We start from the raw sequence: 14,908 nt of genomic DNA on the forward strand, positions 1-14,908 counted from the left end.
TCATATTCTTAGGTTTTTTTGGTAAAGTCACGTAGGTAAACAATTAAAATGAATAAAAGTAAAATAAAGCCGCATCAACTCTACGTAACAAAAAGGCTCAGTCCCTTTAACACGCACCTTTACATCATCCGCACATAGTTTACACAACAAAGGCTCATTCCTAACAGCGTGCTTCAGCCGCACCGAACCTCACAACAATAATATTCAGGGCCTACCTTGGCTCCTCCCACCCTCAACCAGTATGTATACAAATACTGTGTTCTTGGAATTTATCTCTCTTGATACAGCTATCGTGCTGTGACGGTTACACCTGAAGACGGAGGCTTGTGTTGCCTCCAAAACGTCGTGATTTTTATTTTATTTTTATTTTACTTTTATTAATTAAAATGTTTTACCTACGTGACTTTACCGAAAAAACCTAAGAATATCTACACACATGTATCAGCTCAAGCCTCCCGTCATTCACGTGACTTCTGCGTGGCCACGCCTGCCCTGCATCCCTCCCCCTCTCCCCATCCTCTGCGTCTATCGCAAGGCACGAATGTCGCCTCTTCTTCCCTATCCCCGTCTCTCCCGACCCTTTGGTGTCGCTTATCTGTTCCTTTACCATACTTCTCTCATTTCACATCCTTTCTTTCTTCCCTTCCCGTTTCCTTTGTCCTTTCATTATTATATCCTTTAATCAGTTTCAGATGTTAGGAAGCAACTACAGCGATGCACTTTCAAATCTAGATTCAAAACTCATTTCTTTAGAACTGCTTTTTGTGTTTAGTTAGTTGTCCTTCCCCCACACCGCCGATTAGCACGGTTGGATGCGTATATGTTGCGAAAGAAGTTCAACATACACACGTACATCCAATCCTTAACTCTACTCCCCTTCCCATGGTGTATGGCCATGGGTACATGTTTTTTATGGATATATCATGATCATCATCACCATGGTCAGCACACTCCTGTTTCAATGCAGAGGTTTTCGGTTTTATTTCCTGTACGTATGCACGTTGAACTTATTTTGCACCACAATTTTCTGGCACGACAGTTAAAATAACATTGGGGCAATTTCTTGAAACCCTCAAACCTCTCGACATCCGGCAATATCAATGAGGACATCATCGTTAGTCAATTGGTAGGTCGCCTGTGATAACGTAAAGTGTTGGTCCTGCCACCTATTCTAATATTACCTTGTGCGGTGTGTAAACATTGCCACCTACCCCCTTGTATGCCGTTCTGGCCTTCATAGGTGCTCGCTAACAGCACTAGCCCCAGCAGCCTGTTAAGGCGACACGGGGATCTTTGTATTTGTCTACGGTGTCTGGCCAGCCTGGATTGAGTAAAGGTTTTTTTCAAGTTTCCTCAAGCGGGTGCCCTTCCGCCAGGAGTGACGAAAGCAAAACCTTTGCAGGGCTGCACCTCTAACATCACCGTCATAAATACACACAATGCAACACACTTCTGATTACCTAGGTCAGAGGCGCAAGTCTAAATCCCAGTCTGCAGTCAGCTCAACCGAGGTTTGATCCAACGTCTACCACTATCTGGGCAGTGAACAGTGGCTGTCCTATGGGAGAAACTGATAAGACTATTTTTCATAATGAGACTATTTATTCCTATTTGAATAATTAATCCGATGAGCTATAAAGATCTTTTTCACAGATGTCCAGTTGGGACGGGTCAATATCCCTGTCATACGATTGGGGAACTTATATTGTGGGCTACAGCCACCAGCTGGGATGAGCAAAATGCCGATTGCTCCTTTGAGCCTGTGGGCACATTGACCTTGGCCTGACTTGAAAGTAAAAATGATTCTTTAGAATTGCTGGTAATGGCAATGCGATTTACTCTACAAGAAATGGTAAAGAGTTTTTAATTAAATAATTTGAATGTTATTTTGGAAAGCTCCTCTCAGTCTCAGGACGTTTTCAGTGTCCTACGTTCGGGACGTTTCCCCCAGTTCCATTGGTCACCGTGCCGAAGTGGATCTACGCATAACGTCGTTGGGCAATGTTAGGATAACAAAATGGAAATGATCGTCTATTCTTGTTTTTATCAACGATACAAATTTGAGTTCCCCATGCACAAAGAAACCCACATCAGATTGGTCACAAAATAAACAACCCACAGCGTACTTGCCGAGTGACTCAACATTAATTATAACGAATTTCCAAAGCCTACACAAGGACGTATAGTTTATGAAAAAAAAATACAGTTCCAAGCCCTCACTTCACGTATTCTCTTGATTTTGAGACACACTATCGTGCTCTCTCTTATTTTAAAACAAAGGTTGAGGTACGGTATTATATCATCCGGGCAGGTGTGCACCAGATTCGTACAGCTTTATTGACGCCCGGACACAGGTTTTTTTTGGAGGGAGGAGGGGGGTGGGGTGTGCCTGACTTTCAGGAGCATCTTCTAATCCGGGGAATACGGTAGCCAACTTGTGCCAGCGATAGGTGCCCCTACAGCAGACGGCCGTGTTCGACACCCACACACAGTGGATTTCATGCGGCACTTACAGCCAACCTCTGTTGCCCACACTGAGCCACACGCGGAGCCGCTGCGTCAGGTGACCGCTTTAACTCGTTGCGCCAGACGTGTTGACGGTAAAAAAAAAAGGTCGCACGGGGCGGAAGACGTGCAAACGCGCCGTTGCCAACTTGCGCGCGCGTGTTGAAGGGTGGTTCGCCGCGCGAAAAAGGGCACCGTTTCAGAGGACGCGTTGTCATTTTCTTCTGCGCAGAATTCGCAACAAGGCTCGCGACCGAAATCCACGCGCGCGCAAGCGTGACCTTTGGGCGTCCCCAGCTGCTCACAGCTTGAGAGGACGTCTTCTCCAAAACGCGATTTTATTTCTTTATTTGATTTACATCGACCTCTGATTTTTTTGGAGTTCCATCAAACCTGAAGTGGCCTTGCGGCGTTTTGTTACGGCATCCAGGAAAAACTCTCCAGACTGTTGCGGTTCTTCATTCGTAGCCGTTGTAGTAACCACGTGAATTGGATCCACCGCACACAGGAAAACAAAATACACCGGGCACCGACTCCTCAGGAAAGACTTCAGAAACATATTACGTGGTAAATTGGTGAACAATTAGCATGTGTTTCTGGATTGTTGTAAAACAAAAAAAACGTGTATCATTTTTTTAAGCTTCACTTTTTATTAGGCCCTGCACCATGATGATGAATAGTAATACTGTTTTAATTGTTCTTCATAGTAAAGAGCATTAAGCATCAATAACGTCACATATGAGCATTACTTTTTCTGCAAACGGTGTGGCGAGTGTTGCTACGTTGGGTATATAGAGCAGCGCCGGTGTCTCTGTGTTTGGGGTGTGTTTAGGAACCTTCCGCCCGTTCTCAGAAGACCCCTTGCCAGGCTACCCCAAGACCCAGCTCATCGTGAAGGTGATCAGTGGGCAGCAACTCCCAAAACCCCCAGACTCCATGCTCGGCGACAGAGGAGAGGTGAGTGTCTCCCTTGCTGATCTAGTCAACCATCACGCAAGCTCCAGTCATCCTCACAGCAGCGGCTTTTGGATCACCATCGAGCAAAGATGGTCACCGCATCGCGCGCTTTCAGATGCACTTCTGCGGACATCTGGAACGCGCTTCCTTCTGATATTCGGAAGCCACTAGAGCTATGCACTTCTAAATCTCAATTGAAAACTCATTTCTTTAGAACTGCTTTTCGTGTTTGGTTTCTTGTCTTGCCCCCGCACCTCCAATGAGCACGGTTGGCTATGTATGGTACAAAAGAAGTTCAGCATACATATGTAAAGACAGAAAACAACAAACCACTTATCTGACACGGTACGTGTGCAAATGGATAGTCAAGAAGTGTGTTACGGGCCTCTGTTTGGTGCAGGGAGGCCTCAAAGAGGATTGGTTAGGACCAGAGAGTTGAACTGATTGGTGGAAAGATTCAAACGTAAAAGGCGGGGAAACCAGGATGGACTGTCGGGGTAACGACTGACAACCTCTTGAGAAGAAAGAGGAGGATCGCCCGAGGGAAATGGGGTGAGCAAACCTTCGAGAAAGGGGGCTCGAGGAATGTCAAAGGGGAGCGCACAAGGGCAAGGGACAGTTGGAGAGAAGACAAAGTTTACGCATCACGAACCGAAGCCCGGTGTGACAGGCTAAACTAACCCCGGCCCCAATTAAACCCGGGTATAGTTTGGCCCAGGCCAGCGTATACCCAGGGGGATAAAGTGTCCTAGGCTAAACTACACCCCCCGGGGGTTTAAACTAGACTGGGCCAGACCATAGCCATCCAGGCCAGAACATGCCCCATGTGAAAGTTAAAAGGCAATTATCCATACAGAGAACAGCCGACAACGAGCTTCAATCGATATCTAAAAAGCGTATAAATGGAAGTGAGAATCTCAATTTGATCAATTGAAGCATTTTTAGAAGCAGTCGAAGCCAGTGAAGTCGAATACGAGCGCAGTTCCATTGAAGTGTTGCCGGAAGTCACGGAATAGGGTTTGGGTTAGGAACTAAGAACTAGAGGACTACTTGGACCAATATGTCAATGAATATGTAAACACCTCTGGCATCTCTCATGATAGAGTCTGGGCAACAGATGCCGAGATCATGGCCACAGCGAATAAATGTGTATATCGCTCAACACGATTACTATCATGGGGGTATGATTTGGCCTAGAGGGGCATAATTTGGCCTAGCCCATAATATACCCGGGTATAATCTAGCCTAGGCCGTTTTAACCCCGGGTATACTACGGCCTGTTACACCGGGCCTAGAATTAGTGTTAGTGTCCACAATAAAGGCTCGTGAGTAAAGCAAGAACGTGTGCTGGCGTCACTACACCTACATACCTGAGCGTATTCCCTCACATCCAGGAACAGAGAACCAGAGCAGCCAGCACTTCACCGCATTTATCTCAGTTGCTAAGCAAATGCCAGCCAGTGAGGCCTGTAATACAAAGGTAAATAAAGAAGGCATAGGAGAGATATCAAAAAGCTCTTTCAATTGTCATATTATATGAGGTTTGGAAGATACATATATTACAGGATTGAAACCTGCGTGTTTAACTAATCCTCCTTGTGTTCAATCCCCTCCGCTATAGCATCTCTATGCAGCAGCTGCTGCTGTTCTCATACTTTAGGTAGCCTTAGTCCAGACTCCTGCCTCCCTCACTCCCTCCTCCCCCCCCCCCTCTCAATCAGCCGCCTGACTTGTAAGTCGAAGCCTCCTATGCATGAATGTATGTTGAACTTTTAAATTTCGATTTAAAGCTTTCGTGACTGCAGGGATTCATCTTCTTGGTTCTTTCGGTAAAGTCACGTAGAAGGGAAGTAATAAAATAATAAAAATAAAACATTAAATAATTATTATATGTTTTAAATAATTATTTTATGTTTTATTTTTATTATTTTATTTCTTCCCTTCTATGTTGAACTTCTTTTGAACCGTGCATAGCCAGGTGCTAATATGACATGCGGGGGAAGGACAACAAACTAAACACAAAGCAGTTCTAAAGAAATGAGTTTTCAATCTAAATTTTAAAGTGCGCAGCTCCAGTGGCTTCCTAATATCGGAAGGAAGAGCGTTCCAGACGGCCGCAGAAGCTCATCTGAAAGCGCCACGCGATGCGGTGACCGTCTTTGTTTGAATAACAACACGAGTCCAATTTCGACCAAAACGACTGCTTTCTGTATCGGTTTATTTCTCAATGGCATTGGCTTCAACGTCGAAGAGCGTTCCAGACGGCCTACTCGTCTCTTTCAGATCATTGACCCCTTTGTGGAGGTGGAGATCATTGGGCTGCCGGTTGACTGCTGCAAGGAACAGACTCGAGTCATCGACGACAACGGTAAACAAACGCACGCGCTCATTGCGCACACACTGACAAACACACAGGCAACGCACGAAGCCCAAAGGGTCCATGACAATTATCAGCATTTCCACAAAGGCCTCACAGCTGAGGGTGATGCTGTATCAGTGTGTGTTGGGAGTTTTCACCTTCTCCCCTCTGAAGAGTCTTGAATGTTATTCATTGATGCGTGTGTAAATAAATCTTTGGTTCTTTCCGTAAAGTCACGTAGGTAGAAAAAAAAATAGCTCACGACGTTTCGATCGCCACACAAGCAAACGTCTTCAGGTGGTAAAGACGATTGCTTGTGTGGCGATCGAAACGTCGTGAGCTATTTTTTTTTTACCTACGTGACTTTACCGAAAGAACCAAAGAGTATGGATTCCTGCAGTCACGAAAGCTTCAAATCAAGCGTGTGTCATTTTTCACGTGCACGCATCTGCATTCGTGTTTTCTTTTTATTGTCGTCATCGGGTGTTTTTAGTGCAATGTTGTAATCCACATTGTCAGTGTAAGACATATCCTAGTTCAATATGCATGAATGGAGTGGCGGCTCATTGAGATATACCGTCTTGTTTAAAGTCTGCGTACGCGGGGAGTCGTAACTACATTATATTTTGCTATCATCTATCCACTGCCACCGCCATCCCTCACAGTCCTGCTGGGATGCTACAATTAATTCCACCCTTCCACAGGAACTGATCTCATTGGTGGTCGCCCGTTTGGGGGCATTCTATTTTGGCTGCCATTCCATCACACATCTCATCCATCAGTCATCTTCCCCGCTAGCCATGTCCTGCTCAAGCCCACTGACTTCCCCTCGTAAGGTCGGGCTCGTTACACACAAAGTGATTGCCACAAATGAACCGCAATACGTTGCTGATCACGGCAAGGAGCATAAACCATCACTCGAAGTCCTGGTCATCCTCGCAGAAGTGGCGTTTCGGATAACCATCGAACAAAGACGGTCACTGCATTGCACGTGCTTTTCAGATGCACTTCCGTGGCCGTCTGGAACGGTCTTTTATTAGGAATCCAATGGAGCTAAGCACTTTCAAATCTAGATTGAAAACTCATTTCCTTAGAACTGCTTTTTGCGTTTAGTTTGTTTTCCGATTCCCGCACGTCCGATCAGTACGGTTGGCTACTTACGGCGTGAAACAAGTTAAACAAACATACACAGTAACAGTCAGTATTATGTCTCTGATTTACACGTGTTCCTTGATCCATGTGTAAAGCTGTCTGTTGCACAGTCTAATTCTCAGCATGCCTCATTCTCCTCTTATTTGTGAGCTTTGCTTCAATACACATGCGGCTTTATTGTATTATTTTGACATCGTTTTTGTTGCAATCTCTTTCTTTTGCGGCTCGGACTCACACGTAACCCTCGCAAAATATAATTCCAGGGTCGGTCAGGTTTTATACCCCGGAATTTCAGACACTTACCACCATGGCCCACATGTGTCTTCCTGAGTTGACTTCCATGAAAGGAGTCTGGTGAAAACACGTTGACACGTAAATTCTGCCCAGGGAGAACCTAAGGGCGGGGGGCGTGGAATACAGAGGAAAGTTCAGAGACAAGAAGGGAAACGGGGGAATTGGGTTCTGTTCATCATAGAAGGGCTTGAAGTGGATTATATTTAATAGCTTGACACCGAGGAGGATGCTGCTATTTAAATTTTGAAGGAATAAAGGTTTTTAAATCGTTTAATTTTCCACTTCCCTTTCTACCAAGATATAATATGCTGTTACATTTCTATATATGAAAAAGTAAGCAAAGTAGGACAAATACATAGTTAATTAAATCATTTTAAAAAATCACATCATTCCTCTGGGGTTTATAAGCAGAAGCGGTGTTACAATGGTTAGCGCAATGTACGATGAACCCAGAAGCCTAAACCTGTAAAAAAATTATAAACTATTTTTATTTCACCAGGTGAGGCCCACTGAGTTACGAAGCCCTTTTTTCAGAAGTGACTTGGCCACGATTGACCGCTCAACGAAGTGGTTTATCACGAGCAATTTTATAGCAGACAAATATTCTAAACGCACGTCGATTCAAAATGTGGGGCTGTGGGGGGGGGGAGAAACCGGAGGACCCGTCCTCCTGCATACCAGGCAAGGTAGTTATCATCTCGCCATAGCGGCGCCCACAATACACATGATGATGATGAACTGGATCGGAGCAAGCACGCCAACATCAACAATGAGTGGTGCCTGCCATGGCACCGCTTCTCACCCGGCTCTTCACAAACCCATCCTGGCCATCACGGTGAAGTACAACTCCTGTGACTGACGCTTCATGCGGTAGGCCTTCATTCAGCAGTGGATTGACAAGAACCATACAAATACACGTGCACATATACCGCACCCCCCCCCTCCCCACGATACACGTCACGCTCTCTTTGTAGGCCGCCTTGCAATGCGGTTGCATTGCAGTAGAATGCTAATAAATTCAAATTGCATTTGAATGTGGGAATTTGTGCAGCACAAAGTGAATTCACACAATGCTGCTTATCGCCCCTTCCCAGACTACAGGCCAGTGGCTCGTTGGCAATGGCTCTCCCACTCTCTCTGCCATACGTTGTGCTGCTGACTTGCTGCCCATCCTGATGTTCCTCTTTGGTCAAACACCACTGTCGCCCACTCCTGTCTTCCATCCTTTTGGCAAGGTCTTCCCCATCAATGTCCCTCTTATCACCGTGACCAGTGCTCGCGCTGCAAGTTTTGGATGGTGCACTCATGTCGGTGCCGTTTGAGTATTAACATTACTTACTAACGATGCAACGTAGGATCCATCTTCTTGGTTCTTTCGGTAAAGTCACGTAGAATGGAAATAATAAAATAATAAAAATAAAACATAATAAGATCATTCTCACGACGTTTCGGCCACAACGCAAGCAGCCGTCCTCAGGTGAAGACCAGGTCTGTCGAGGAGACGCGGTGAAGACCTGGTCTTCACCTGAGGACGGCTGCTTGCATTGTGGCCGAAACGTCGTGAGAATTATCTTATTATGTTTTATTTTATTATTTCCATTCTACGTGACTTTACAGAAAGAACCAAAAAGATGAATCCCTGCAGTCACGAAAGCTTTAAATCGAAATTCAACGTAGGATCGTTAAGACGGCCCCTCCGTAATGCCGCCTGCTTTGTGCGCGCCTCTTGAGCAGGCTTCAACCCCGTGTGGGACGAGACTCTGGTGTTCACGCTGCACATGCCGGAGATGGCGCTGATCCGATTCCTCGTGTGGGACCACGACCCCATCGGCCGAGACTTCATCGGGCAGCGCACCATCTCCTTCAACGGCATGATGCCCGGTACGCTGGCAGGCACCCTCTCCTGCAGCCGTGCTGTGAACCGTGTTTGCTCTGTTGCAGTTCATCATCATGAGAATAATGATGCATTGTGTTCAGCTCCTTGTGTGTTTTCGAGTTGCAGCATGTGTTGTTCGGCACGACGTCCGACGTTTCGCTTCACGTGCCCGTAGCTTATTCAGAAACTGAATTCCCATCGGCGTGCTTAATCAAATATCTTATTATAAAAGCCCGGCGTTCCATTTGTCCGTCAACTAAATTGTAAGAGCCTTTCAGAAGGCCTGAATCAAAACGTTATATAAAGTGGACCCCCCCTCCCCCAGATGTGGGGGTGAAAAGTTGATCCAACAGGTTAACAACAATTGTCAACTCCCGCAAAATAATGTATTTTGTAAGCATATATACCTACACGCCCTACATACAATAGAGTCAGTAGTATTTACATATATACCTACACACCCGACATACAATATAGTCAGTAGCATTTACATATATACCTATACATAAGCGTTTTACCAATTTTTCACAGCATCAAAAACATGTTTGCTCTTTGCACTCAGAGAAACATTCCACTATATGTATGTTGAACTTATTTCGCACCGTCCTTAGCCAACAATGCTAATTGGAGGTGCGGGAAATGGCACTGTAGATGGCCATGTAAACCCATCGTGTTATATTGGTCCTTATAAGCTCTTATCAGTGAGCCACAATGAGTTACGGATTGCCTCAAACAACAAGGTTCTGTATATGGTTGCTCATAAAGACTCATACCTAGATATGGACTTCCATTGAGTGTCCAAAGTGCAAAAACAGATGGGAGAGATGCCAGCTGGCATGAAAGATCTACGAATGAATACCGAGTCTGACGATGACTAATTGTGTAAATCACTGAATACAAATTTGAGGCGGTGGGTTGAAACGACGCCGGCGGTGTTCCAAATATGAAAATTCTTAATGCGGTCAAACGCTCGCCGTGACGTCGCAACGCTGTGCGAGGCCCGCAGGTTATCGCCACGTGTACCTGGAGGGAGTAGCGGAGGCTTCGGTCTTTGTGCACGTGGTCATCAAGGAGTTCTCTGGAAAGGTTGGTCTCACTGTAAAACAAAACAAAGCAATCCCCCATCGACTACAACACGGCGTCAAGTTTTGGCAGCTCGGCTACATACTCTAGACAAGTTGTAATGATTTAATACGTTTTTTTAGCTTAGCAATTATGGGGCTTCCTTAAAAAAATGCTGATTAAGGCTTAGAAGTCAGCATTGAGACGTCTATGCTTCCTCGTCTTTACTAACCCCGCACTGGCCAGAGTGGTGAAGTATGGTCAGATAACCTCCTCGACCCGTATCGCGTGAGAAGGCCCTCATATAGCAGCGGACTGGCAAAGTTCCCGTACCCGTACATGCATATTACATATGAACCTTATGGCGGAACCCCGGGGTCCCGAATAAACGGAAGTCAAAATCGTAATGATTTTAAATATTTTTGGCGACTCCGTCCCACCGCGCACATAAACGCCGTGACCCACGTGGCGCGGATCATTCTGTTGTCGTGTCGTGTCCAAGCGCAGCAGCGAGGACAAATGCGCAGAAGAGCTGAACAAGCGAATGCACTCCATGCTCGGGTATGGGCAGGATCGTAAGTCTTATCCAAAGCTGCTCAAACTGCCGACACGACTTAAGTCCTTTATTTGTCATCACGGTATGCATAATACAGTGAAACTGCTCTCTTACCTTCATTATTATTTGTTACCTACCAATGTCTGCAGCCAGGATCAATCGATGACAATCCTATTACCTGCAGATATTTAACAGATGAGATGTGTTGCACCGTTAATGCCTCCTGTTTGATCATACTTCTCTTGTGCGTATGTATCTGTGCAGATAGGTTTTTTTATTTTGTCCCCACATACCGCTCGTATCAATGCGGATAAGAGGAGCGGCGACCCACTACTCTGTAGAGTAACATTGGTATAAACGCTTGTTACAACATGACAGCGCATTGAAAACGCGTACTATTTTATGTACTGTTTGCAAAGCGTGATCACAAATCCACACTGAGAAACACGATGATTGACAGAGGGGTGTACATTTTTTTCGATAGTGTATTTAAATAGAAGTACTGCAGGTAAGTAGTTTTCAGTTTTAAAAGCATCGTTTAACAAGGCAACACTTGCCACCATCCTTCAAACCCATTGGTGAAAAAGAGCAAAGTTCTTCTTTACATTATAACATAATGTTTACGCGAGAGCCGGGAGCTTATGGGATGCAGGCGTCCCGCCATAAGGTTCATATACTGCTTAAAAGAACACGAGCATACAAGCCATCACAAAACCAAATTAATATTTCAATAATGGCCCACCCTTTGTTGTCAGTTTATCCTCTGGCAGTGCTCATGCATTAGTAACGAGAAACAACTAAAAGAACAGAGCTTGTGCACCATTGCCTGTGGCGGTCTTCGTGGTGGTGGGGAGGTGTGGTGGGGCGGTGGAGAAGAGAGCCACGGAATACCTGTACCCTCTCTCCCAGATCAAACAGGTCGGCGGTCTCAAGAGCCTCTTTTCGAGAAGCGTCAAGCACGGCTCGCTGGACAGCCGCACGTCCTACTTCTCTCGGCGGCGCTCGCTCGGCAAGGACTTCCTCCGGCGCACGTCCAGCGTCCCCGCCAAGGGCCGCAGGAAGAACAAGTCCATGTCGCTGCTGGTTACCATGGAGAAGGAGGGCGAGGTCGCGGAGCAGCCGGCGTGCGGCTCGGCCGCCGCCGCCGGCGCCGTCGTCGGGAACCCCGGCGAGGCTCTCGCGGCCGACGGGATGACGGCGACCGCGGCGCCGGTGACCTCGGCTCCGTCGCGGCGTGACGTCGCCGCGGAAGAAGAGGAGGAAGACGACGGCGGCGGCGACCGCGACGCGAGCTCCCGCGGGGCGCGGGCGGACGGCGAGGGCTGCCGCGAGGGAGGTAAGAACGCCCGCGGCCGCGCTCGCTTGGCACGCGGCCCCGTGGGCGCGTGCTTCGGCGGTTGTCTCGGCGCCGGGGAGAACTGCGTCAGGTGCAGCCTGGCGCTGGAGCTCGGCTGCCGGGAGACGGAGGTTCCGCGGCAGCGGGCCGGCAGGCCGAGGCGCAGGCACGTGTCGTTCGACGACCATGGCTCCGGGATGTCCACGAGGAGCTTCGTGTACGCGGACGTCAGGGACCGCGGCGCGAGCGGCGGCGGCGGTCGTGCCGCCCCGTCCGACGCGGCCCCGCCGGCGTCGTTCCGGAAGCTCGGGCCGAGGAGCAGGTCGCACTCGGCTAGACGGGGCCCGGTAGGCGGCGCCGAGGCCTGGCCCGTCGGCGAGGAGGGCCGAGTTGATGTGCACTGGCGGGGGGCCTCGGTCGTCAGCAACGGAGCCGCTTCTGACGGCTTGCAGCCAGCGGCGTGTTGGGCCCCGCAGGCACCGCAGAGACCCGTGGGCACTCTGCAGAGGGAAATGGATAAGCTGCTCACTGAAAAGATAGAGGAGATCAGGAGCAAATCCCCCATCTTCCGTCGTGGTAAGGGCAGCAGCAGTGTTAATGTAGTAGGCATTTTAGCCGTAGTCTGGTCGACGACAACCTATGAAGTTTTAGTCGAATCTTAGTCTGCGGATTTCTCTCAATAATTTGCCTCAGACTAAAATGCCGACTAAAATTAGCACTGGGCAGCGATACTCTATAGGTCGTGGTGGCTCTAGGCATGGCCGGAATGGATTGTGGCAGAAGCACGTCCCTTTTGGAGAGCGGGAGATTGATTTATCGATGTCATTGTACTTTTTTTAATGTCCGTGACCTTGCGGATCAGCCAGACGTAAAATTCGAAGCACGTGTCCAGCACAGCAAGTGCGCTGCAGTTCTTTGCAGGTTATTGAAAAGGGACCGTGGGAAATGGGGCAATAATGTCGCTTCTTTGCTCAATATCATGGGAATGTCGAACGTTGCCGAGTTTGTCCCAGCGGCTTCTCTCCAAAATGAGCCCGTACGTGCAACTGCACAATCGCCTTCTTTTGCCATGCGTCTGCCACACCGTGAGTATGACAGCACTTTATTGGTTGGGTCTCCATGGCTGTGTAAGGAAAAAAGAAAGAAAATATATTTCCTCACGTATGACTTCATTTAACAAAGCCACCTCATAGGATGCATTTCAATTGGCATTGTATATGACAAAAATGTAATTCGAAAAGCGACATGACACCTCAGTGTACGCGAGTATAAGCACCGTGTTTAAACTTTAAATCGTTGTCAAATGTCAAAGTGTAGCTCTTTGGCGTACTGTATGCCAGAGCAGCTTTAATTATATAATCCTCACCATTTCTAACGCTTATGGCAAGTGAGTTTGTAAACGTTTCCTTCTCTCTTTTTTCGTGTTTAAAGCCACAGTTGCAATTGGCTTCCGTAAGAAATGCACGATGCTAATTTACAAATTGCAAATTAGTTCATGTGGAAACTATTGTTGTTTTGTATATTCAACCTTTGGCCGCAATTTTTGTTGTTTATCTTTCTGCACAAAAACTCTGAGCAACATTTCCATATTTTTAAAAAAACAGCCATCCATTTTTTTCGGAGAATGATTAACTCGTTAAAACAAGTTATACCGACCACCTCATCCTACATCACACAACGGGGAAAAATACATATTTTCTACTCATAAGTTAAACACTTCAGTAACGAAGTGTAATGACCCATCCAATAAACGCGCGTCATGATAAACGTTCGTGCGGCATCATCATGATGCCTATAAGTTCTCAGATTCACTGCAACTTGATATGCAAGCTTCGCCCCACATCCTGGCACACATTTCTCCAGTCCCGTCGTCTTTCACTGAATTCTGGTCCCTCAGTGAGGCGTTACCGATCGGTCTGCTAGGTTGTCGGGAGAACTTTGCTTATCAACTGGATGCAGGCCTACGATGGTTTAATTATGTCCTTGTGAAAGAACATCGCACTTCTATGGAGGTATGCTCAGTGGTGAAGGAATGAGGCATTGACTTGTGGTAGTGGTTGCGGTGGCAAATTTAAGGACAAATAAACTCGATGAGATTGTTCTTTGGTTCTTACGGTGAAGGCACGTGGAAAGAAAATAAATTAAATAATAATAGAATACGACGTTTCGATTGAAACACAAGCAACCATCATCAGGTACGTTATGAATGAGAAAAAAACATAGTAAACTCAGAAATACAATGCAATCCAACCAGAGTCGGCCAACACAACAGTCAACACCCCACCTGTTTGATGACGTTCTTCCAAAGATTGCTAAATTTGAGAGAGGGATAAAACACAGACAAGGAGACACAAAGACAGACACACAAGCAGAGAGAGGCCGTGGGTGTCATACAGAATGCACAACTCTCTCGTCTGTAGGCTAGCTGCTGTTAATAACATACTCAGAGTTATGGAGCGATAAACGCGCGGCCACTTGAATTAGTGATGCGTTTTGTTAGCGCCGGTCCTTTTGGTTAACGGGTGACTCTAGCACGCATTGTGTGGGAACCCTTTTAGAGTGATTGCTGTTTGTCACGTGTCAGGTCTCAAGTTTTTACGTTTTTTTAACCGGGTGCACAACTCAAGAGACCAGAAATGAGTCTCATTTACAAGCGTGAGCATCTTAACGCGAACAATATTACCTATAACAGTGGTTTTTGTTTGGGTCAGATCACGTGAACATACATGTGTCGTTAAACCCGCCACCACCCGACACAGCCAACTAGTAAGGTTTGTCACGTAAACAGAACACGCCAATTCGTTACTAGTA

The 14,908-nt window shown here is 46.8% G+C and overlaps 1 protein-coding gene across 1 annotated transcript in view; it reads left to right on the forward strand.

The window, feature by feature from the left end:
• The window catches only part of LOC133351052 (1-phosphatidylinositol 4,5-bisphosphate phosphodiesterase eta-2-like), a 367,788-nt gene that overhangs the window by 343,186 nt on the left and 9,694 nt on the right, over window positions 1–14,908 (forward strand). Inside the window, 5 exon segments of the mRNA XM_061565942.1 lie at window positions 3,338–3,462; window positions 5,746–5,830; window positions 9,002–9,148; window positions 10,150–10,229; window positions 11,671–12,097. Coding sequence (XP_061421926.1) covers window positions 3,338–3,462; window positions 5,746–5,830; window positions 9,002–9,148; window positions 10,150–10,229; window positions 11,671–12,097 — 864 coding nt within the window.

This window comes from Lethenteron reissneri, chromosome 36, assembly GCF_015708825.2.
Source record: "Lethenteron reissneri isolate LAM-NWPU_2019-01 chromosome 36, ASM1570882v1, whole genome shotgun sequence".
NCBI lineage: Eukaryota > Metazoa > Chordata > Hyperoartia > Petromyzontiformes > Petromyzontidae > Lethenteron > Lethenteron reissneri.